This window comes from Epinephelus moara, chromosome 4 (assembly GCF_006386435.1).
Source record: "Epinephelus moara isolate mb chromosome 4, YSFRI_EMoa_1.0, whole genome shotgun sequence".
In the NCBI taxonomy this organism is placed as follows: domain Eukaryota; kingdom Metazoa; phylum Chordata; class Actinopteri; order Perciformes; family Serranidae; genus Epinephelus; species Epinephelus moara.
Window position 1 is genome coordinate 28,336,088 of NC_065509.1, and position 25,829 is coordinate 28,361,916.

General features: G+C 40.7%; 1 protein-coding gene across 1 annotated transcript in view; it reads right to left on the bottom strand.

The window, feature by feature from the left end:
- drp2 (dystrophin related protein 2) overlaps positions 1–25,829 on the bottom strand; it is a 189,710-nt gene that overhangs the window by 92,664 nt on the left and 71,217 nt on the right. Inside the window, exon 3 of the mRNA XM_050042719.1 lies at positions 4,911–5,067. Within this exon, the coding sequence (XP_049898676.1) occupies positions 4,911–5,067 (157 nt within the window). The remainder of the gene's footprint in view (positions 1–4,910; positions 5,068–25,829) is intronic.

The following is a 25,829-nucleotide window of genomic DNA, read 5'->3' on the forward strand; positions in this document are numbered from 1 at the left end:
TAACTCTAATTGGCAACTGGGTGGCGCTATAACAACAGAAAAATGCTTAAAAATGGCTAAAATGCGACCGATCGCTGTGGCTGCAATCATACTATCAAATTCACAAAAACTCTGTTCAGTTGACTATTGACTAATCTGCAATTTCCTATGACCTGTATCCCAAACACACACCATGTGAAACTGTACGTGGGCAACTGTGCACTCAATGGGTATGGACTAGTCTTTATTTATAAAGCGATTTTCAAAACAGAGTCACAAAGTGCTTTACATGTCAATAACTACAACAGACGAGACATGAAAACACCAACTTTTAAAAGAACTAATGAAACAATTTAGTATATAAAAACTTGGGAAATAAAAGACAGTTTAAATTAATTAAAAACTGAGATCACTGACACGGCCAACCTGATGTCCTGGGCAGATTGTTCCAGAGCCTCGGAGCCCGACCTCTGGAACATACAAAAGACCTCTGCCCGAGGACCTCAAAGTGCGTCCTGGCATGTATGAAACTAGGAGGTTGGAGATATAGCTGGGAGAGAGACCATAAGGAGCCGTAAAAGTAATCAGTTAAATCTTAAAATCTATTCTAAAACACACTGGGAGCCAGTGTAAAGAAACTAAAAATGGAGTGATGTGATCATGTCTCTTGGTTCTGGTCAAAGACTCCTTGGCTCTGATTGGTTGGTCGCCACGACAGATTAACTGAACAGTAACAGGGGACATTTTTCTGCATTTACTACTTTTACTTGCAATATTTTAAGTACATCATACCGATGGTACTTTGATACTTTTACTTCAGTGACGTTTTCAGTGCAGGACTTTTACCTTTTACTTGTAACAGAGTATTTTACAGTGCAGCATAACTACTTCTACTTCAGTAGAGGATCTGAATACTGTACTTCCTCTGCCACTGTCCTCCGGACTGTGTGGGCATTTAACACTTGCTTGACCAACATCTCACCTGATGTTAGTTTGTTGCACCTGAAGAGAGAAGAAAGAATTCACACCTTAAGTTTGGTGTCCTTTGCAAAATCCCATCACATTCCCAAACCAACTTCAACCTAAAAAGAGGTTTAATCAGCCAAAAAATAATGGAATACACTTGTGTGGGTGTGCAGAGACTTTCAAGAGAAAAGAAGCATCCCCACGAGGCAAAAGCACCTCATTTCACAGTAGTGAGCGATGAAGATGGGGAAGAGACTGGAGGAGACAAGGATAATGAGATATGAGCCATGTATAAACATCCTGCACATACGTACGCTCAGAACACTGATCTCTGCACACTGCATAGCACTTACAAGTCTGTCACACTGACATAGGAAACTGCCTAATTTGAATAACGTGCAAGGAACTATATTTCATAATTTATATAATCTTATTCCATACATCGACAGAAACTCTTGATGTCCTGTTTGATCAGTTCCTGTATCATTCTTAATTTCCCTACAAGTCTGACGTATGTTGCAATTATTTTTTGGTCCGTCTTCCTGAGATGGAAAACTTGTGTCGCCTGACCGTGTCCTAGAGACGTCAAAGTATGAGCCAGGGTTTTAAGCCAAGTATTGGTTCTCCTGCCCTCAAATATGAGGATGAAAATATTTATTGGAAAGATAAACAAGCACTGATTTGTGCCATGATCAATAAGGTCTCAGTCTCTGAGTTTGTGAGCTTGTGTGCCCTTCTATCCACACAAGCCCTTGAAGGGATTTACAAGCCAGTTCAAATCACTGAACCATGGAGGAATTATCTGACAGGAGGAGGAGGAGGTGGCTCACTCCACTGTCAGCAACTCTTACTGATGTTTCCTCAAGCCTTGAACTTTTATATTGTAAAAAATAAAATGTTAAAAAGGCTGCCAATCCTATCAGCTTATCATAACTGAGATAAAATATGCGATAAAATGCTTGTTTGTAGCCTTCACTGTTGGCTGATCGCCATCAGAAAGAGATGAAAACTGAGGTGGAGCAGCTAATCCTTATGTAGTTCAGTGTTGATCAACACCTTGATTTACTTAACAAAGAGTTGCTGAGTTTTATTAAATCATGGCTGAACTGTGCAAATTGTGTGTCTGAGTGTGTTGCCCTTTGTCCTGCTACAACCAATCCTCCAGGCCACTGTGCTGTGAATATGAATGGAGCCAGTTTGCCTGGTTTAATAACTAAATATATATATATTTCACAGGGTGGCCAAATGCTTGACTCTGAAACACACAATCTTTGAGCTCAGATAAATGTCTTGTCAAATAAAAACTGTCTACTGCCTTATTGCTCAGTCTGGAGTTGCAATCATAGACTGTATAGAAGAAGGGGACGTAGCCACTATGACGTCACCCATTGGTTTTTAGACTCCTGTTTTGAAGCCTCGAGTGTGACATTTCGTTTTTCGCCATCTTGGTAGTCACCTGTCAATCACAAGGTAGCCATGCCCCAAAGCATACCCTACTTTATCGGCTATTTTACTCGAAATGGGACCATCATTTACAAAATGAACATCATGCTGTATTGAAGAAGACTTGAAACTAGCGACTGAGACCATAAACTCATCAGTAAAATGTTTACCAAGGTAATAAATCAAGTGAGAAGTAGGGTCATTTTCTCGTAGACTTCTATACAATCTGACTTCTCTTTGCAATCACTAGAGTCGCCCCCTGACTTCTGTTTTGAAACCTTGAGTTTGACATTTTGGCTGTCGCCATCTTGTTTGTTGGGAACCTTCTTGCAGAAGACCAGTTGTTGAAGTGTGACAGGTAGATATGAATGAGAGCACAAGAATACCACCATGGTAGCAACTTGTCAATCACAAGGTAGCCAAGCTCTAAAGCATACCCTAAATGATTTACAAAGTGAAAGTAGCGACTGAGACCATAAACTCATCAGTATAATGTTTAATGAGGTAATAAATTAAATGAAAAGTAGGTTTATTTTCTCATAGACTTCTCTTTGCAATCAGTGGAGTCGCCCCCTGCTGGCCAAGAAAGAAAAGAAAGAAAGCAGATTTAAAGCATTTCCACATTGGCTTCCCTTTTTTCAGACCCAGAAGTTGCCACCTGGTTGCAACAATTAGTCAATTAACCGATTAGACGATCACGATTACAAGAACTTTTTCAAGGATTGATTGGCTGTTCAAGTCAAATTTCAAGCAGAAATGTCAAAGATTTTATGGTCAAATGTGAGAATTTCTAGTTTTTCCGGCCTTACATTGAGGTAAATGGAAAATCTGTTGGTCTGACAAACAACACATTTCATGACACCATGTTCTACCATTTTCTGATGTTTTATAGACCAAATAATTGTTTAATCATGAAATTAATCAACAGATTAATCTCTGAAAATAACTGTTAGTTGCAGCCCTAGTTCAGTAAAGTCAACTGAGTGCAAATCTATTCCTAACTTCCTTAAAGTAACAGCGAAACTGCAGCTACAGTGGCTTTATCTCGGGTCATGTGACTTGAAATGCTCACCCAAGAGACCCTGGAGAAAACTAAAACTGTTTCTATGTTTTACAGCATTGGAAAAGATAGATTTTAAAGCTAGTGCAGGACTTTCATATAGAAATGAACATCTTTTTTACATTCAAGCCCTTGTCAAACAAGTTCATACAATGCTGATTAAGTCCATCGCTGCAAAAGAAAGCTCTCTGTATTTTGCAGTACACCAGAGTTGTGATGTTGGTTGTCTGTGGCGACTGCCCCGCACTGATGCTCCGGAAGTGATGTGTTATGAAAAAAAAAACAGAGCTAAAAGGGGCAGGAAGAGGGGTAAGGCCATAGCGATGGAGCAGCAACTAAGAGTATGGCAGAATCTAAGGCTGAAAATCCTAACAAGCATCTAAGAACAGTTTCTGGAGTGGATGCTCCAGTTAAAAAAAAAAGTGTTCAAACAAAGTAATAAAGTTAGAATACTGGCACAGGGGAAATTGAAAGGAGCACTCCTGAGGGCAGGGGAGATGCAGCAAGTTCACCCGCAGGCGTACCTCATACGCACACGTCAATTGCGTTTGCGTAATTACTTTCATTGCCAGAGGGGGGAGATAGAAGCTCCACACTACAGCTTTAAAATGAAATACTCAAAAATGATTTTTTAAACATATATTTAACATATAACAAGACAAAACTTACACAGAAGCACAGGATTAGAGCTTGTTAAATCTATGTTTTACTCAGTGGTGTCTTTAAAATCATGTTTATTTGAGCATTTAATAAACCACTGTATTTGTATTTGCACTACATGTTAGCACTGGTCCTTTGCACTCTCAACACAAACACTGCAGTGCACAAAACCCCGCCTCCATCAATGGTAACAATGACAGCTGAACCTGGAGAAAATAATCTTGTTTACTATTGACTCAGGCTGGACAATAACCTCAGCTTTGATCAATATCTGTTATATCTACAAAAGATGCCAGCAAAGACTCTGTTATCTGCAAACTCCCCTGAAAAAGCAGACAACCAATAATACCCCACTAATCCTTGTGTTTCTTTACTATGTTAAATATCTACAGCAACAACAAATCCATCCACTTACCACCCGCAACACACACTGCTTTCTAAGATCACTGGCCTCCTCACCTCCAGCCTCTCACATCTCAATGACAGAGCCATCACATTGCATAGATCACAGCACATGACCCTGGGCACACCCCCAATCTATTTCTCACACTGCTCCCATATAGAAGCAGAAATAGGACTGTAAAGGGCACTCTGTACTGTAGCACGAGTCCTGCCCCCTCTGCCACACTGTCTGTTTTTATGTCTCTATGGACTCAATTTATCTGAGTAGTGAGTACATGTCTGATTTTCCAACAGACATACTGTGGAGATTAATTTCCTCTTGTGCAGACTAAAGACTCTATCAGTATTTGTACAGGATGTGAAATTATTTGCACTAAAAAGGTATCACGGTCTACAATACCTGGTGGAACTCCCTCTGGTGCTGGACGGCCCCCACGTCGCCTCCTATGGGCAGCTGCTCCGACAGCTCCTCGTCCTTGGCTGTCAGCCATTCTATGATCTCCTGCAGAGAGAGCTGCAGCTTCCCGCTGTTGTCGGAGAAGGCCTCTAGCCGCACCCTGCCAACACACACACACACACAGACACACACACACACACATGAGTTAGCTCAGCAAACAGAAACATTCTCTACCAGAACAGCTAAATACTGCAGATTATATTTGGTCACAGCCTCCCACTATCCAGAATGTGGGCATCCAAAACTGAAAACTTCATCTGAAGATGTCAAATTTAAACCTTCTATTGCAATCCAGTGACGATGCATGGTTTTCACATTTCTTTTTAAATCAAATAAAAAACATCTTGAAGCATTCATGTCCTATTTAACAGTGTTTTGCACAGGACCTTAATCGTCTCTTTAGTCTGCACCGTCCTTAATTTGGGCAACTGTATCATCATGCAGAACACAGACCGTATATAAAAATGGACGATAAGACAGCTCTCAAAAAGTGAAGCCAAAATATCTCAATCGCCACCTGGTTGCTGCTGGCTGCAGTGAAGGTCATAAACCCCGCCCCCTCCATGTTAGCAGATGGGCCGGTAAAGTCAAAAGTAAAAGATCAAAGTGTATGTCAAATAATTTTTTTGCAAAGATGGTTTCTGTCATTTTATGTAGTTGTTATCAACCTGATGTTTGTTCAAGGGTTTGACGTCATGATTGACAGCTGTTTGTGCCAATTGGTATGTCCGCAATCAATGGCACTGCTCTCAATGGGGCTGATGGCGGAAACTTAATAGCACAAAGATACTGCACAGACTCTGGCTCAAAATGATGGCAGCAGTGCAAGATGGGAGCAGCCATATCAGGGATATGTTGGCTTCATTTTTGTACAGTGAGAGGAAGTGGAGACATGTTGTCCATCTTTATATACCGGTAGTCTTTGGTCAGAATACACATTTACAAGAGCCTTGTGGATGCTACTATGAGAAGGCCAAGGCATTGCTGTTCCCAAGGGGCACAACTCCATTTTGAGCGAGTTATGAAAGCAACAAATATGCTTGAAATTCATCATGCCTTGCTGATCATGCTTTAGTGTATGCATTGACTTGCTAATTTTTAAACAAGCAAGGGACTAACATAAGCTGCAAACATTAGCAAATCTGGCTAACTACCTACAGTTGTAACCTAACTTAGCTTTACTTCCGAGGGCAAGTGTTAGCATATAGTTAACTCACAACATTATTTTGTGGAGTTACAGGTTACAACTAGAACATTCAGGGTGCGGAAGCCACTTCTGGATGGCACCTTATCAGAGTTTAGGCAATACCTGGTGCTTACTAAAGGATTTTTAAATCTCATTTGATTTTAAAAATGTCGACGACCACAGACATGATGACAGATTAAACTTCTTTTTGACCTATTTTAATTGTAAGAACACACACACCAGACAATTCAGTCAGGACTCAGACTTGGCGTTTCACTCGCTGTTGTGTGATCAAATGTCATTTCAGAACAAAAAAAAAAAAAAAAATTAATCATGGAGGTGGCCTGTTGCTGTCAGCTGATTGCACTTGTGTGTGCTAAATTTTTTGCAGCGAAAAACAAAAAACAAAAAAAGAGAGGAAAAAGGTGGCATTCAGAATCAGCATGGCTTACATGTGCAGCACAAGATGGAGGTGAGCTGGAAATAAAGTTTTATTGTTAGTCTCAAATGTGCTGGTGACACTTCCTGGTCAGCTCGCTCTCACTGGCTATTGCAGGCTTCTGCTCAGTGCAACAGGATTTCAAGTTATTAGAAATCAGGAAGACTCTGATTCAGTCAGTAACATTAAGATTATATCTGTAACTCCTCACTCTACAGGATCATTTTGTCAGAAATCTGTTCAGACCAGCCTTGAATCGGGAACAACCCTGCAATTGTCGGGAGGGGCAAGTCGGACCCAAATGTCCTCTAGCTTGGGGCCAGCATAACATTAGCAGCTCTGTCCTGCTCTTACACTTAAGCAGACGCAGCCTAACACACTACCTGAGATCTCTGCATGAGCATTAAGTTTCCCAAACACATCCGTTATTCCACATCAAAGCCCCTTTCTCGTTTCTCATTAAAACTGAAACATACTGCTTGAAGATATGAATTATAAAGCATAACTCTAACCTCTGCCTCGCTCGTTTAAATATATGAGCTAAGCAGCCAAACAAGGTTATGTAAGAATTAAGTAACAGTCTGATCTGACATTTTTCCATATCACAATCATTGGGTCTAACTAGCTCTACACTGCAATGCAATAAAAATGTGGTTTCATTGTTCTCACATCTACATGGCTCATAACTGGTGAGGACTCGGACTATTTGTCTGGTACATATTGCTTTAGCCTCAGTCTTTCATGTACATATTTAAATAGAACTATGCAGGATTTTCTTAAAAAACAATGTATTCACTCAGACAAAAGCAGTCCCTTTTAATCATCCTCATGACCCAGAAGAAGTGTGTGTCTGTCCTCTGCCTAGACTTTCTTATTTTCATCTTACTTTGGAGTTTCCTGGGCACAGCACACGTGTGAGGTCAGGACTTTATAAAAAGGTAGCAACCAGATGCCAGACCGTAAACAGCACTTATTCAAAAGGAAGCTAAAAACAAATGGGAACAAAGGGCCGAAAAAATGCTAATATAGCGAGGTGAAATGCTAAGGGGACAAAGCTGGGGCTGACTTTCACTTTGACTAGAAATACTGTTCACAAACAACAGCCAAAAATTCCTGCATGAAGACCATTTGCAGGGGTATTGTTTTAAACTAGTCATTCTCGTCACTAGTCACATTTTCAAACCTCCCACGGAGCTAATGTTGGTTAATTACCGCTGATAAAATCTGCAAGTAACAGTTGCAGACGGCAAAATCTGCTGTGGCTGACTAGAAATGAGAAGCTGCTTTTGTCTACCTCTCTCTGAAATCATAAATCCATTGATGATAAGAAGTCTGAGCCCTAAATCTGCCACTGATATCATGTTAAACTGTATACACTATGTGCTGTATGAGAGTGAATAACTTCGAGGAATACCTCACCCCCCTGACCGTTTGACATTGTTTTTCTCCAATGCCTCCAGTGAATGGAGAATCCAAAAACTGAGATTTTTTTGGATGAACTGAAGTTATAGGAGGCCACATTCAACTATCCAAGCAGATAACACTTTATGTCAGAGAACTGAACTAAAAGAAAAGCATGTCTATGCTCACTTCAAAGCCAGACTCCATTCACAAAAACAGTAATTTTACCTCTCAGAACACAGGAGTTGCAGGTCTACCTATGCCTCTATCAGTAGTTGTTATTGTGAGACTTTGGTGAATCCGAACTAACCCTTTAAAACACCACAGCCAAATTTAAAGCCTGGGTTTTCCACTGCAGACTATGGTCTCATATCTGTGACTGTAAATGAAACGTTACCAATCCCTGCAAAGATTTCTTTTGCTCTGTTTGAATCAGTTATTGTGCCTAAATGCTGTGGGGATGACGTTAGCTTCTAGTGTTTGTGTTGCTCCTTGTTTTCATCTAGCTGCATTAGGATGATGTCTGCATAAATGAGTTGACATGTTTGAAGTATTCCAACTGATGTAACCCACTGTCATGTAGCAGATATACACATCGTTGTTTCTTTCTCCACCACTCTCTTACCATTGTGCTTATAATTCAAGTAAAACCAAATTGGCTCCAAATGCCAGACCTGTAGGTCATCGGAGGATCTTCTATTACTGGTCAGGTAATGGCGTTATCAACCATCTTGCAATGAGCTAGCTTAGTGATAGCATGACTACCAACATGTCTCCCTGGAGTAGAATGTTTAGGTTACGTTGTGTGGGTTACCTTATTGGGCGCAGTGGCACTGAGAACATTATATTTCACTCAGTTGAAGCTGTATACCTTATTTTCCAAATGTAATAGGATTGGTTCAAAGAATCATTCAGTTTGTAATGCGTACTGACCCAAAAGCCTCATACCAAACGGCTACAAATACAAATATGTGTATTGTTACACCCCTAATGTTTTGATATAGTTTAAATGTTGTTAAATGCAGAACCCATGACTTCAATTTATTACAAATTTTCTCCTTTTTTGGATTCTTAATTCACTGGAGGTGTGCGAGAAGAAATTTCACGTAACACAAGGTGAGTAATCGATACACAAATAGTCATTTAGGGGGTGAAGTATAAGCAAGAATATGCAGAATTGGGTGACATCTGAGCTGAACCATGTATTCTCATAACCCCAAAATACTATGTCCTAATACAGGACAATATATCTTAAAATTACAAGGCTGTCAGTCACAGAGAGCACACAGTCTATATGCTGTGACACATGCACAACAAGGTGAAAAACACAGACACAGGTTAGTGCTGCTGCGGTTTGTTGGAGTAAACCAGCAACAAATAACAGCATTTATCTGCTTGCCACCTGCCGACAGCATGAGAGACGTCTGAGAGAACCACTGCTCCTGTATCAGTGGCACAGCTGGCACTAGAGGGGAGGAGGAAGAAGGGAGGGCGGTGTGAAAGCGCCCCTGTGTTTCAATTACACACCAGAAGCCGGCACTCAAATATCATTATTCCTGCACATCACAATTTGCCACACATCAGAGATGATGAGTGGGAGCGAGTGCAAGAGTCAGAAAGAGAAACAGTCTTAAGTGTCACTGCTCGCGACTATAAATGAAGGGGAACATTGCAAAAATGTAATTGGAGTGATATTTAGATGAAAGCACGAGTGAAGCTAGAGGAACACTTTAAGATTTCTAAATCTGAATGCAGTCAAACACAATCATCACAATTCTGCAAAACATAAAAGGTTAACAGCAAATAAGGAGTCCAAGGAAATGCTCACGGCCTGCACCATTAGCGTGTCACCATCAGAAATGTCATGTTATCGACTAAAAAGAACTGTAGGGCCATTTCCTGGAAACTGAATTTTGGCACAGATGAGTTCTGACACATGAGGGATTAGGTGTCACCGAGATGCCGGTTGCAGGAGGCATGTGGGGAAAAAAGCTTTGAGACTTTAAGGGGAAAAAGACAGAAAGGTGAAATCAAGCTTGTAAGTGCACATTTCAGAATTGATAGGCCTCTTTGTTCAACCCCGTGTCAGGAAGCCTGTGTGAAGCAGACCGTGCTGTCCCCTGGCCTCCTGTTGCCCCTCCAGCTCTGCTTACTGTGGTAATTGAATCAGAGAGGGACTGTTTTTATGTGGCCCCTGCAGAACCAGCTCTCAGTCCATAACAGGTGTGAATGCACACATAAATACAACACACACACACGCAAAGCATGAATGGAGAGAGGTTTCTGACTCAAATCAGAGCTATTCCAGACCTCAGATACGTCTAAATAAGGCCATCCATCAAAGGATGACCCTGGCACTTTTGAAGAGAAGCATCAAAATGCTTCAAACCAGACGGCAGACCTCCCATTCACACACTCATACACAAACACACACAAACAAACACACACACACACACAGCTCACAGTACACTCACCCATCACTGCTGCTTCCATTACACACACAGAGGGTGAGACAAATAGCGCACTGCCTGTGCTGTAATGGAAACGTCGTCGCATGGCGGGTGCTGCCAAGAACAACTCTCGCCCTGCTAAGCTGTAGGGAGGCCAGGCTAAAGGTTTGCCAGTATAGCAGGCTGACTGAAGCTATTTTATCTCTAGTGGAAACATCATGATATCAATTTAAGTGCTATTTATGGGCCGAGCTCTGCTGCGTTAGATTAGGAGATGCCAGGGATTTTGAGTGTGTGTGTGAAGACAGGAGAGAGGAAATAGGTAGGGTGTGTGTGCTCCTCTATCTTTGTGAAGAATAATTTGAATTAAACAAGCATTAATTGATTTTTTGGCCACTTTGGGCCAGAGCAACAAGCTGTAAACACAACACTGGCACATTATCACCTTAAATTAATATTGTTAATTTGTTAGCAAATGGCTGCCTATTTGCAAATCCTCAGACCTTTAGCAACATTAATCGTTATTTGAAGTAATGTTTTGGTAATATTGTAAATGTAAGTCCATTTTTTGTTCTCTTTTCGCTCTGTGTTGGCGTCTTTAGCTGCTAAAAGCTCCACTATGTTTATCAGCTGATCACCAACTTTTTCTTTATGGCATTTGGTGCTGGGTTGGTAGTGTGCGAAGCTGGGTATTAGTACTTGGTATCATAAATGTATCGACTAAAATAACCTAGTATCAAGTAGTACTGAAACATCCCCAGTCAAAGGATACCTGCTGTCTATCCTGTCAGAATTCAGATCTAGAAAAAAATCATTATTTGTATGGTTTTTGCTCGCAGATTTAATGCGATGTGTGACTGGCCAACTACCGCAGCAGCTGCACTTTGTGATGTGGTGTATTTGACGGAGATCAGTGTGCCGCGATGCCACTAAAACATTCAGAAGTATGTTTATGCTACACCTGTGGTGTCTGGTGGCATTTTATGTAACTGAATGCTTCCTATCACATGATGGAGAAGAAAAAGATCAAATCTAGCACTACTGGTACCACTTTATAGGTAATGAAGCTTTAGCAAAAGTTCAGTCAGACAGATGACACTTTTCATGGATAGGCTCTAAGTTTCTTCCTCACCCTACCATTCACTCACTCACTATCTCTAGGTGTCATTGTCTGGGTCTGTCAACTGAGTCATCAGCTGATTCACAATCAACCAACAGCACAGCGACACACCTTCTCTGTCAGCCTATCATCTTACTGCTCCTCATTTTAAATATGGTTCTTTCTCTGCTGTAGTTCTTTCTTGCTGCAGTCGTGCATGGCCTCCACCTCCCCATCACCACGTAGCCTTCACAGATTCATCAGCCTCATCTGCCTCTGCAGTCAGCAGCCTCAGAGTCATCAGCCACCACCACCAGTGTCCAGACTCCATGGGGGGATTTATCCTGCTGCCGCTCAGATGCCCCTTGCCCCTCACAAAATATCTCCCTCTGGTGTCCAAGCACCAAAGACTTCTGTTAAATCTTCTGGCTCTCCTGATTGAACTGGCATTAGTACTGGTATCAAAACATTTTTAAAGGATATCCACCCCTAGTATGTGCGCTGTATTTATTATATATATATTAGAGCCTTTTCACTGAAACAGCTGCCTGATGCATATTAAAACAACAGTGAAAATAAATCAAAACAGTAAAGTTGCAGGTCAGAAAACCCCAAAACAATGAGCTGAAAGATGCTAAAACGGACCATAGAGCTGAGAGGAACTGCGGAGTTGAGTGAATATTATCTTTGGGTTCATTACTACGAGCAGCCCTTTTTGCATTACACATAGTAATTTGATGCTTTGTTATATAAACTACAATTACCGTTGTGGTTTTATGCCACCGCCAACCAATCAAGTTACAGTTTACATCCATGTCCGTCCAGACTCATGTAATATATATGTAGGGGAGTCTTTAAAGGATTTTAATAAAAGGCATTAAGTGTATTTTTTGGGCAAACATGGATGCTTCACACACATCTTCAACCTGGTAGCACAGAACATTTATACAATCAGCACAGTTAAAAGTTGGGCACCCAAGATTAGTGTCACCAACGCTGTATCTGACTAAATGTCTCCCCTTCTGTTCCCGAGTTGGGGCCAAAAACGTGTTTTCTGAGTTCACAGAGACTTTTGCCCACTAAAATCTAATCAGTCCATTCTTGAGTCCAAGTGGGTGTTAAAATTTAAATAAATTCCATCAAGGTGTTCCTGAGATATTGAATATCTCAGAATGGAAAGACAACTCCAAAACATAACGCCTATGGCTCTGGCAGTCACGGGCGCAGAGGTATAAAAGCATTAGTCCAGGGGTAGGCAGTAATTTTCCACAGACGACCACATCAGAAAACTCCCACAGAGTCAGGAGCCTAACGTATTCAGATACTGTATGTCTTGTAACAATACAGTGCATCTGTTGGCTCTGTTTTCAGATAAGGATTCAGATGCTAGTGAGTATTTACAGCAGCAGGGAAAGTGAAAATCAACAATAGTGTTCAAATTCAGCTTAATGAAGAAACATGACACCCAGTGTGAAAAAAGAGTGGCTCATTGATTTGTTTTTAATAGAGCTCCATTGTTGTCCACAAACTGTGTCATAGAGGAATGAATCATATCAGGCTTTGAATACACAAACAATAACTGTAAGTGGGATCATGAGGTTTTGTAATGGGATTTTATGGTAATAAGAGAAATATAAAATATCACAAGACTTTACCTTTAAGATAAGGGAATGTCAATGTATCAGTGAAGATCTTCACAAGTCTACAAATATGTGTTGTACACCTTCAGTTCACTAAGAGGTGGGATAAATTCTTTAAGGGAATAGTTAAGGGAACAGTGTGTAGGATTAGCGGCTTCTAGCTGTGAGAATTACTGATTACAACAAGCTGAAACGTCTCCTGGTTAAGATTCCGTCAGTATTCTTTGTTCAGCCTGTAAATAACGAGACATAAATTTATGTCCATATCGCCCAGACCTAAGCCAAATTATCCACAGAGGTCTCTTCCTCTCCAAAACAAACAGGCCAGGTGATTTAAACCAGTGTTGCCCATTGCATAGTGGCTACTAATCACAGGGGCTGACGCGAAAACGAGAATGGCGTCATCTAGAGCCAGTGTTTTGTTTGTCAATTCTGGGCTACTGTAGAAACATGGTAGTGCAACACAGTGATCTCCATGGACAAGGACCCGCTCTCTCTATGTATAAATGCCCTATTCTAAGGTAGCCAAAACACAACAATGCTTATTTTCAGGTCATTATACACAAAAGAACACATACTTATTATACTATATTCCATTTCTGCCAACATATCCCCCTAAATCCTACACACTGAACCTTTAAGTCCTCTTTGGTGTCAGTTTGAATTATATCTTTGACAACAAGGCAGTCTGAGAATAACTAGAGGGCCAAATTACCTCAAACAAAAATGTGTTTATGTTTTGTTTGTGTGTGTGTGTGTGTGTGTGTGTGTGTGTGTCCCTATCTCAGGCTGCTCAATAACAGCCCACAGGCTTGATGACAACGCCAGCAATAAATCATTACAAATGGACAAATGGGATGCTGTGTGACTGCTTCCTGTGTTGTCCTCGACACAGGACACACTCTACATACAGTCATCTGCTGGCATCACAGACAACAGCGTCAAGATTGAAAGACAGGGAACACACGATGAGACAGTCTAAACTGAGAAAATAGCAGGTATTGTCATAATAAAGATTGCAGACTTTTTCATTTCCTGGATTAGCTTCAAGCAAAGGAATCAGACGAGATAATACACGCAGAGAGAAACCAACCTTTTTGTTACAAGTGTGAATACACAGATTCATGTATCAATCAACATCAGCGTGTCCTTGAGGATGACACTGAACCGCTATCAGCTCAACACTGTCGGTAGCTGTGGATAAGAATCACAATATTTTGGGAGTAAACACGAAGTTCCTGTTTAGCAAACCTTGAGTTTTGTATTCAGTGTAACTCACAGTTCATCCTGCAGTTTGGAAACTCTGTTGCATAGTAATTACTGTTGTATCCCCACATTTCTTGACAGTTGATATCCAAAGTAAATAACATGGTCAAACAGAAATCCAACTCCCCAATCAGTCAGAGAGATTATAGAGGGAGGCTTAGTGCTCGGTTCGATGATTAATTAATGCATAGGAGATAGGAGCAGTGTTTCTGCTGTTTTAGGAGAGAGAAGCTAGCTAGTGTGTTGCCTCGGGGCCCACAGAAGCTTTGAGCACAGCCTCGTTCCTATCTCCTTTCTTCCCCCACTCTTTCTTTCCGTCTCTTCCTCTCTCAATTGCAGAGATGTTGCGAGAGCTGGAAATAGTGCGAGGGTGTGTGATGGGCCACGTTGACACAGTAGCACTGCATTTAGTTGAAAGCGTATGTATTCAAAGGTGTGTATGTGTATCTTTTTAATCTCTAGGGATGCCACACTGTGAAAGGCTTAAATCAAAGTAGATTAAGATGCAATACATTTATTGTGTCATGTTGTCACTCTGAGATAGTTTGTTAAGATTAGGTTCAGGTTTCGTGATGGAGAGAGTTCAGCGATATGTTGAAAGAGAAAGCAGTAGAGCCAGGCTTTCTGTTGTGTTGCATAGTGGTTGCATTGCATTGCACTGTATTGTGAAACCACATCGAGGGAGCACATAGAAACTTTGAAAGGCAGATAATACCGAATGCAGTCTATGTATCTTAAAATAATACCACCCCACTTTTATCATGTCACATTGGACTAGTTGACAGGGCTGTTTTGTTTAAACATGTAAAAAAGCATCACTTATGTAGTAATAATACTAAATAATTTGGTTAAGGTTGAGGAAATGTTAAGATCAGAAGAAAAACCCATCAAAGAGACAGCCAGAGGGCATCTTTACAGGGAGCTCTGACCAACTGAACTCACTCTAGCATGTTTAAGCAATCAGAAATTATTGTTATCATATTGCCCTTTGTTTTTGTACAGTTTATTTATGAATTGCTTTGTATTTTTTCTACTGATACTTCCTGTTTGCACTTATCCCTCTGCTGCTGTATTATACTGAAAATGTCCCCGCTGTGGGTTAAATAAAGGATTGTCTTATTTTATCATACCTTATCTTAATGGACTTGCACTTGTATGGCGCCTTTCTAGTCTTCCGACCATTTGAAGTGCTTTTACACTACGAGTCACATTCACCCATTCACACACACATTCACACACTGGTGGCCGAGGCTACCACACAAGGTGCCACCTGCTTCTCAGTTCTTTCCCAAACATTCACACACTGATGGAACAGCCCTGGGGTTCAGTATCTTGCCTAAGGCTACTTTGACTTACAGACTGGCAATGCGTGCTCATCCCAAGTTGTCACATATCACCGCTTTGTCTGTGGCCTTTCCTGTGAACAGATTATGTGATGAGCATCCTTCTGAATCTGCTGTTAACGATCTGGGACACCGCAACCAATGCCGACATGTCTACAAAAGCAGGTGTTCAGGTTTAGAAAAAAAGAAAACGATAATGGTATGGCTCTACATTCATACAGGAAGCAAACGCTAGTCTCCAGGGCGAAAGTCCGGGGTTTGTTGGACCCATCCACCACCGTTCCCTCCTGCCCTATAGGGACTTTTCAGCTCCTTATATTATATCTTTACCTGCAGTGTTTCAACCTGGCACCATCCACCAGCATATCGTATTGCAACAGACGCATTACAAACTGATGCTCGCTGTCCCCGTATTATACTGCCACGACAGGTACTGTCTGGCTGACTGGCAATGTGTCAAGCGCCACGAAAGGTTCCGTCCGTCCACATTACAAACTGACACCGTCTGGCAGCGTATCACAATGCCACAAACGGTGGCTTTTGGTGTTGCCCTCTGACACCAAAATCACTGACAAAGCCACAATATATGATGACTTCGGAATCAAAATTGACTGGGACTACAGGACCAGGGATCGAACCACTAATTGTCTGATTAGTGGATGACCTATTCTACCTCCTGAGCCACAGCTGCCCCATTATGTGCATTATGTATGTCTGATTGACTTTGTACAGGTCAGTCCACCAAACCATAGGCTTCTGTGTGATTTCCTGTTTTATTTTATTCATTTATTTTTGTACGAATTTTTTTTTCCGTGGTATTTTCTGCTATAGACAGTGACAGTTTGGAGAGAGGCAGAAAAGTCAGGGTAGAGAGAGAGGATGACATGCAGCAAAGGGCTCAGTCTAGAATTGAACCCAGGACACTGCAGTAAGGACTTAAACTTGATACATGACGTACCTGCTCTACCAGGCTAGCAGGACCCCCGGCTCCACAATATTCCTTATGCAAATCAAACACTTCTTGCTGCTGCTGGTGCTTCACATTTAAAGCTTCCCACTGGAGAGGTTTTATTGTGATGCAACTACTGGAAATGCTGACTTAGTTTGATTGTCCACCCACCCTCTGACCCCACTGAGCAATGTGCGATGGTTTACTAAGAAAAGAGATCATTTTCCTGTTTTGATGCACCGAAGAAGAACAATGTTCAGTGACCGCTGACTACAACAACTGCACAACCATCTGCACATGTTGCAGAGAAGTTAACCCCAGAAAAAAACGCTTTGTGACAAGGAAATCTTGAATGTTTTTTTCTGCTCACACGGCTGTAAGATACTTTCTTATTTCCACTTCTTGCAAATCCAAAAACGTTACCAGCAGTGGGTTGATACTGACACAAGGGTGTGAATTTTCTTCCTGTGGGAAAACTGATTGTGTTGGTGCTGTACAGAAAGTTTTGACTGTGAAACTATCTCAGATTACCTGGTTCAGGTACAATCCATTGGCCCACACCCAGGTGCAGAAAGAGTTTCATATTGCCAAAATTCTGAGAGTAGCCTGACTGATACTGGAATTTTCGGACAGATACTGAGAATAAATCAAAATTAAATTAAATCAATTAAAAAATATATATATTTAAAAAAAAATATATATATATACATATATATATATATATATATATATATATATATATGTATATATTCCATTAGCACTTTTGGTTGTGCCAAATCAAACCAAAGCTGAGTTAGTTTGTATTTCCTTTACTAGTTTAAACATGCAAAATTATGCTGAGTCGCACCCAAAATGGACCTTCTCCAAAGTAAAGCAAAGCATGCACAATGACCTCAAAGTGGGTTGCGGATGGGCTTTGGCACCATTATTCAACCTTTTGTGACAATTCTAATATGTTTAAATAGCCTCCACTATTCCAAGACATAGCAGATTCCTTATCAGTTTCAACTGCATCTCAAAAAAGCAAAGAGAAAACAGAATTTAAAGTGCCTAGTCTGAGGATGAAACACAAGCCCTGCTTGCTGTTCGGAGGAAGACGACAGGTGTATGCAGGAGATGGCCGTCTGGCATTTTTTCTTGCAGTACGGAGAGAAATTTTTTAAAAAAAACTGACAGCAGTATGAGGAAGTTTTTGAGCACAATAACACCAGTGGGGCAAACGGGAAAACTGTTTGTTCACAAGTACACCATTGAGTAAAGACACAACTTCAAGCAGGTAGACCTGTTGTATGGAGACATAAATCTCTGCCACACTGGGCTTACACAGACAGTAGTTACAGACATGTTAATAATTTCTTATGGGTGAATCAGTTTTGAAATACTGTAAGAGAAATAACAAGAGAAAATGCGACCCGATGTGAACTGCTTAGACCTCTTTGTCAACAAACTGCATTATTTCTTAGTTCATTCAGTATGTGTTTAGCTTTGGGCAAACTGCAAACTCTAAACATGTCGTCAAGGTAACCTTTACTGTGGCATTTCTAATGTATGGAGACACACATGAACCCAAATTACAGTTTCTAATCACAGCTGCTCACAGTTCAACACATCATTGTACCCCAGTGTAAAGTAATGTCAATATAAAGCACTAGAAATCAGATCAGTGTCACTCGGGGCAGCTGCCGCCCCTCACCTGGAGTGATGATGATGTTTTGCGTACACAAAATTAATCTAGCCCACATTTTAAGGCTGTTGCGTGCACTGGTGGTCTCGAAGGCGAGCAGCAGGTTAACTGAAAGACTTTAACTTCAATATCAATAAATCATATGGCGTGATAGCTGTAAACTGCAAACAGCATGTTCATGTTCGCCAGCTTTTCCTGGGTTCCTCTCTCCTTCTGCTTTTCCCCTTTTCATATTCTGCACTGTAGGGGAAGAGTGTGTCGCGTGTGATGCATTCAGGGACTTCTCTTGAGGTGGAGGAGTTTTACTGATGCCTTGCCTAAAGCGTCTCTACCAACAGCCACCTTACTGAGATTTGTGGGAAACACATTTGCTGAAGAACAGACCAGCGACTGGGGCCGTTTCCCACGACTGGCAATACTGTAGACGTTTGAAGATTTACAGCAGCTGATGCCCACGGGGGGTAGACTTCTGAAGAAAATCTGTTACAGCTATACATGGAAATTTTACATGCTTGTAGCTCCAAAGGGCATCACAAGTTCAGATATAAGATTTATCAGAAGTGTGATGAATACATAAAATAAAACATCACATGTAAACATTAATACGCTGCAACAGCATGCCAGATGGGAAATGTTAAACTCAACATCAGAGGCTTGAAACTATCGGATTTTGAGGAAAATTATCATATGTATAAGTTTGAAAAATGTACTTGAGCAACTTGCTGACACACCTACAAATCTACCCACATCGTTTTTTAAAGCAAGCTGGCGTAGCGATGATATGTGGAAAGGGGGTATGAGTCCATGAGTCCTTCATGCTGACAATTTTTGTAATAACCTACTAATACAAAATCAAATTACAAGACAGCACAACTGGAAGCCTGTTCGAATTCTGCAAGAAAACAGTAAAGGCCATGAGCTAAGCTTGACTTGAACACAGCATACCAGCCGTGCTTGCAAGTCACGTTCACTGTAGCCTACACAAAGCATAATTGGCTGGAAAAACGTTGAGTGAGGAGGAAAACAGACGTGGGATCGACCCTAAACATGGGAATTAAAATAAGACGGTGCAGACTAAAGGCAACTACCAATTAAAAGCGTCACAAAATGGTCAAATTATTGTGCATTATAGCAGCTTTTGGCATTACTGATCATACATCGTACAGAGGGCAAAATCATTGTGCAAATACGATGATTACTATACATCTGGCAATGTTGTTCCCAAATAATGGGAGGCAAAACCAGTAACCTGCACACATCTGGCTATTCTGGGAATAATTTAACACTAAACTTCACACTGCAAAGGAAGACAAAAAAAGGGTAATTATCTAACACTGATAAATCCAACTCTCTTTTGATTAATTCTTAACTTTAAAGTCTCAGAATTATTTGGATCTGACGCTCTCTAACACTTTCAGTTAAGATAAATACTAAATCTTTCTCCTTTGCAGTTTGATTATGTTCCTGTTGTTTAAGAAAATATAAATCTTGACAAGTGTAGCTTTAAGAACATAAATAAAACCTTCTTAGGCTTCATCCAAAAGTCCATCCTCTGGACTGTGAAGAATATAAAATGCAAGTCTCCTTCAAGAACAATCCAAGACACACTGTAGGGTTTGTGCAAAAATTAAAATGCCTTTTTTACATGGCAATGTAGATTAAAAAGACCAACATGTTGCAACACACAGGTCTTCATCAGGGTCATGTCGGCTGTAGCTTACACACCTGTTTTCTGTTACACTAATGAGTTGAGTGAGGGGATGACTCTCCTCTGATGTGCAAGCCTATTGGTCAAAAAGTGACACATATAGAGAGGATGGAGGAGGAGGAAGAGCGATAACGGGGAGGGCAAGAGATAGAAAGGAGGCAGGGAGAGAGTGCACCTGAAGCACCTGTATGTGAATAGCAGCGATTCTACTCCCTTGTTTTCACGTCCATGCTCCGAACTTGCAGACTGAGCCCTCGAAAACTGCAGCCATACATACTCTGATGTATTCACTGTCATCACGTTTAGTCTGCGATGGCAGATACTGTGAGCCACTGACAGACGGGCTTTTAACAACGACTACAGTCACATACACTGTGATTGCAGCTGCCATATTATGTTAATTTGTCCCTGCAGATAACACGACATAAATAGCATGTTAGGGCTTTTTTATGAGTGAACGAAATGGTATTCATACATCTCCACAAGGCTACCACATACTGTATAGGCTACACATATTAAATACAGAAATGTTCGTAAACAAGGACTAGACTGCGACTAAATATATTTGGTATTATTCACATTGGAAGACCTTATTTGTTGTTTGTCAGCCATTTTTCTTACATATTTGGCATTTCACTGCACAGCTTTTATCGGGTAGGTAAAAATAATTAAAAGCATTTTTATGACCTCTGTAGCCTATACTACTTATTTCTGTATCATAATGTGGTTGAATATTATTTACTGGCCTACAGTACATGAGGCAAGTGAGATTTTACTACAGTAATTGTTTTACACATTTATAATAAGTTGGTTTTGTTTTCTGAAGTCGGCAATTGGGGGAAAAAAATACAAGGTCATGTCCGTATTGCCATGAATTGTGTGTAATTAAATCAGTGAAGTCTGGTGAAGTCTGCACCACAACCAGACTCTGTGGAAGTCCGCACAAAATCCGTTTGAGACCCCTTGTGGACCGGATGAACTGTGGATTTGGACAGTCTTCAGCGCAGACTTCCTGGGAGGCCGCAAAAGTCCACAAGTGCGATGAAGTCCGGACATTTGGATTCAGCCTTCATAAGAGTGAACTGGTCCTCCTCTGCATCAAAGAGACTCACTGCTATAATTAACACACATTACTCATAGTGATACGTACAAAACATTTTACAGATACAGCATCTCGATTGCTTCTGTAAAGAATATGGAGATTCCGTATGCAGTATGCAGTATGCACAAAGAGCACAGACACGCCTTTATGAGTATGTTTGGTTCAAGTGGTTTGTGTATTGCATCACACTGACAACACTCATTCATTCTGTGCCTGCGTCAGATTCGCCACACTCCAATAAAAAGATGTGAATCAATCTTTTCCATTAAAATTGTCCTGTCAAATACAAAAGCAGACACACGGATATGCAGAGGCACATGTGTGTGTGTTCACTGACGCACACTCAAAGGGGCCTTAATGTAACATAAATGTTAGCCCAGCAGACAGCGGAGGAAGTGTAAGGTGTTGTGGGAAGCTGAGACACTTGAAAATAACAAAAGATGATAAATAAGAGGCACCAGAGACAACTGCTGCCTGAATGTTTGTGAGTGTCATGAGTATAAGTAAAGATGTTTTCCATCTGAATTATTATTTCTTTTATTATTGTGCGTACGAGAGAGTGTGTTTGTGTGTGTGTTCATGTGGATACAGAGCTGCGTGTTTATCACCATTTATGTTGGAGAGAGTGTGTAGAGTTATTGTGCCAACGTGGTGCTTCCCCCGTGGTGTTCATGTACCAGATTTGGAAATAAAAGGTGATTGAGGTGTGCAGAGAACAGGGACTCCCTGTCTTCTGTTGTGTCCTGTGGGTGGTTGTATTGCCGAAATAAATATCTAAAAGTACTTTTCCCCCCACAATAGTTCCCCATAGCAAGTGCTGAAAAAATGATCTATGTTCATGTTCAAGGGACAAAGCCTTCTAGCAGCCATAGTAATGATAAAATGACTCTTGTCCATCTGGAGCAAAGGAGAAAGTAGCGTGAAGTAATTATAGAGTGTTAAATCTGCAAAGGGGGAATTTAACTTCAAACTTTCACATGGAGGACCGCCGTTTGCTTCCCATTTCAAACAGTCAACACTGGTTTCTTTTAACCATGACCACAATGGTTCCCTAAGTGGATATTCTTGTAACCATGACAACAAGGTCTCCCTAACATTAACAGGATAATTAAAATCTTTTGAAGTTGCTTGTATGAGGCACTTATCCATTGTCAGTGTATTACCTACAGTAGATGGCGGTCGGCATGGCTCCAGTTTGGGGAGCAACAGGAGAAACGGAAGCAAAGCAATGTACTGCTGTGGACGGGGGCAGTTACTTTTGTGCCTAATTCTAACCAAACCCTGTAAAGTTGTCACAACAACGATCAAGGCAGGTTCATCATAAATGTTTTCTTGGCAATTGTGATGTCAGATCGGATCAGAAAATGTTTCTATGTGTCGTTCTGGAGGGTGTGAATAAACAATGGATTTTAGCATTTAACTTGGAGGACTTCCAACAGATGAAACCCTTTAGGAGAAAAGCAAAACATCTTTGATTAAAACTGTATTCACCTTCATATAGAAATATTTAATAGATGTATATCATTTATTGTTATTTTGCTAGCAACAGCCATTTATTGTGGTCACATTGTGTGAGCAGCTCATTTCTATTGCTATCAGTTAATCTCACCCTATATTAAAGCCTCACTATAATTTAAGGTGGCACACAGTGTTAGCACCAGTGTTGGGACGCTAACTCTGTTACTTTTGGCAGTAAATAGAACTCTTAATGATTTTTAAAAAGAAATAAAGTGACTAAATTACCGTTGTCCAAAGGCTTGTTACTTCACTACTTCTTATGCAAGTGGTGTTTTTATTGAATTAGGCCGGTTTAAAGTTGTGATTGGGTGGAAAACTGTCTACTACTTGGGGGTGTAGGAGTCGCAAACCATTCGATAGGTGCTCATCATCTTGTAGTAGCCTAATGAGCGGAGGTCTGAGAGGTGCAGAGCAGCAGTAACAGGGGCAGCGGCAGCCAGCAAAACCATCGCAACAGCATTCACCAGAAAGACATTCAACCCCTTCCCCCTGCTCGGTTCAGGTACCAATGGACAAGAGTAAACCTGAGAAGCTGCTCTGGAGGGAGATTTGTGACGGAGGACAGAGGGGCTTTCAGGACAACAAAAAGAAAACAGACGAAATTAATTAAGTGTGCATCCTTCGGCCCAGCTGTTCTAATTGGTAGCTTCAAGGCCCTGGGCAGCGGCTGTGACCGGGGAGCGGTCGCGTGTCCTGGTTGAATGGATAGGTGCAAACAGACAGCGGCATCCAGCTGCAGACAGCTGTCAAACTACGATAAGGAAAGATACCCCTTTATTTTGATTTATATTTTTTATGGTAGGCTGTATACACAACAGCAGTTAGGTCATTATTTGGTGCTGTGACCAATTTAATTTGTCCACTTTGATACTGAATAATTTCTCTGGCTTGTTTTTAATTATTATTTTCATAATCTTGAGAACAATTATTTATTTCTATGTAATATTACACTGTGTTTCAGCTAACAAGGGAAGGCCAGGCTTACATCTGTGTTTTAACAGATGTTAAGGTATGCGGGCAATAGATTGTGATGTGATAAAAAAAATAATATCTGTTGGTTGTGATTGACATTAATGCCTGTGGAGGTGTAAATAAAAAGGTGTTGAACAAATATCCTTTGTGTTTGTATCTGTACAGCCTACATTACTTAGTAGAGTCCAGGGCTGTGATGTGACAATATGTATTAACTGTCAAGTTGATCAACAGTGTTTATATTATTTGATACTGTAACAACAGCACTGAAATAAAAGCTATAGCCACATTAGCAATGGCAGCATTTCAAAATAGACATTTTAACAGTAACTAAAAGGTTAATTATCAAGGTTACACATTACTTTTTGGTGGAAGTAACCAGAAAATGAATTCATTTATTTTTTAATAAGATTACTCATAACTCATGCTCATCGCCCGCTGAACAGTGAGGCCGACTTTCAGCCCAAAATAAACTTTGAGGTGCTGTACTTGGCTGGCGTAACGCAACAACGTGAAGCTGACAGGGAATAAAACGCTGCCATTTTGTTTTAGTAAAATCCACATTTAAAAACTACAGTTAAACTACCTGTTTACTTGTTGAAGTAGAGTTTCAACAGTGGTATTCCACAGAGGAACGGGGGCTTTTTGGGGGACTGGGGCAGGCAGCGCTGATCAGTTTGCTGGACAATAATGGCTCTCTCAAGTAACACACAGCTGTTGTGTAAGCTGGAGAGCTGTGGCGTACGGAGCTTATCAGCTACAGCCACCGCCTCCTTCTGTAAAGTCTCTATCTCAACCAAATAAAGAAGAAATAATTATCACTTTTACTGTTTTTGTTGTTGTTTCTGCTGCTGCTGATGTTAATCTTACAATCATTATAATTTTAAATTACAACAAAGCTCCTATTCAACAAGGGATAACGTCAACACGTTCAATTATAATTTCTTTAGAGTTAAAGAAGAAGGCTTTTTTCCCCCTCATCATTTCCTCTTTTCGTTCTCGCTAATGAACAACATGTCAGTTTTTCTTTGTCCTTGTGCTGGAGTGTTACTCTTATTATTAGTCTATATGCTTTGCCTATTTGCCTGACTCTAAGGTTATACTGTGTCATTCTTAATTAATTCTCATAACTCAGTTAATTAACGCAGAAACATGTGGAGGCTGTGTGTTTGATTTCATGGTCAGTGTGTTGTGGCCTTGAGAACTTGTGCGGCAATGTGTAATAAGTTTTGTGGTAACTTTTAGTGCTTATATAGTTTTTATTCCAACACTGTGGAAATTCTGTAGTCATCTCATTACTTTAGACATAACATTTACTTGATACAAGGGTAATTATTGGCTAACATAATGGAACTTTAAATTAAGCCTCATTGTTACAGTGACAGTGCCCTCTAAACACAGGAGACAGAGGCAGTGAGAGGACATGTTGAGAGGAAACTAAAACAGGACTATTTGAAAATCAGTTGCTGGCCAAAAACGGGTAATTATTACAAGTGAAATATCCAGCAACAAGCTCTTACACACTTCATTCTTTCATCTGTCGCCCTTTGTTTGTTATTGAGACACCAATCCTCAACATGTCTCTGCAGGAGAGAAGCAGATACACGCTTAGATCGTCCCTAATTATTCTGTGACATCAATATGAAGAATACAAATTAATGTGAACTCGTTATTCCATGACACAGTTTGCTGTATTTGCCTACAGTCATCACAATCATCTCTTTTTTAACGAGCAAGACCGTCCTATTGACGTTATTCTGGCTGTTATTAGGGGTTAGTGGAATGGGGAGGACTGTGATTGGGTTTCATGCTTTGTTCCCGTCATACATGTGCTGTAAGTTTGATACCTGTTGTAAGTATGTATTGTGTAACCCTGTTAAAATTGAATAAAAATATTCTTGATTACATTTACAGGGGACCTATTATACTTGTCCCTTATTTTCTGTCATATGTATGATGTTACAGTGCAGGTTGTTCATATTAAAAAGGGGGAAAGGGGGAAAAAAGGGGGATGACATGCAGCAAAGGGCCGTGAGCTGAAATTGAACCTGCAGCCACCACAGCAAGGACATTGCCTCCATATATAGGACACCCGCTCCACCCAC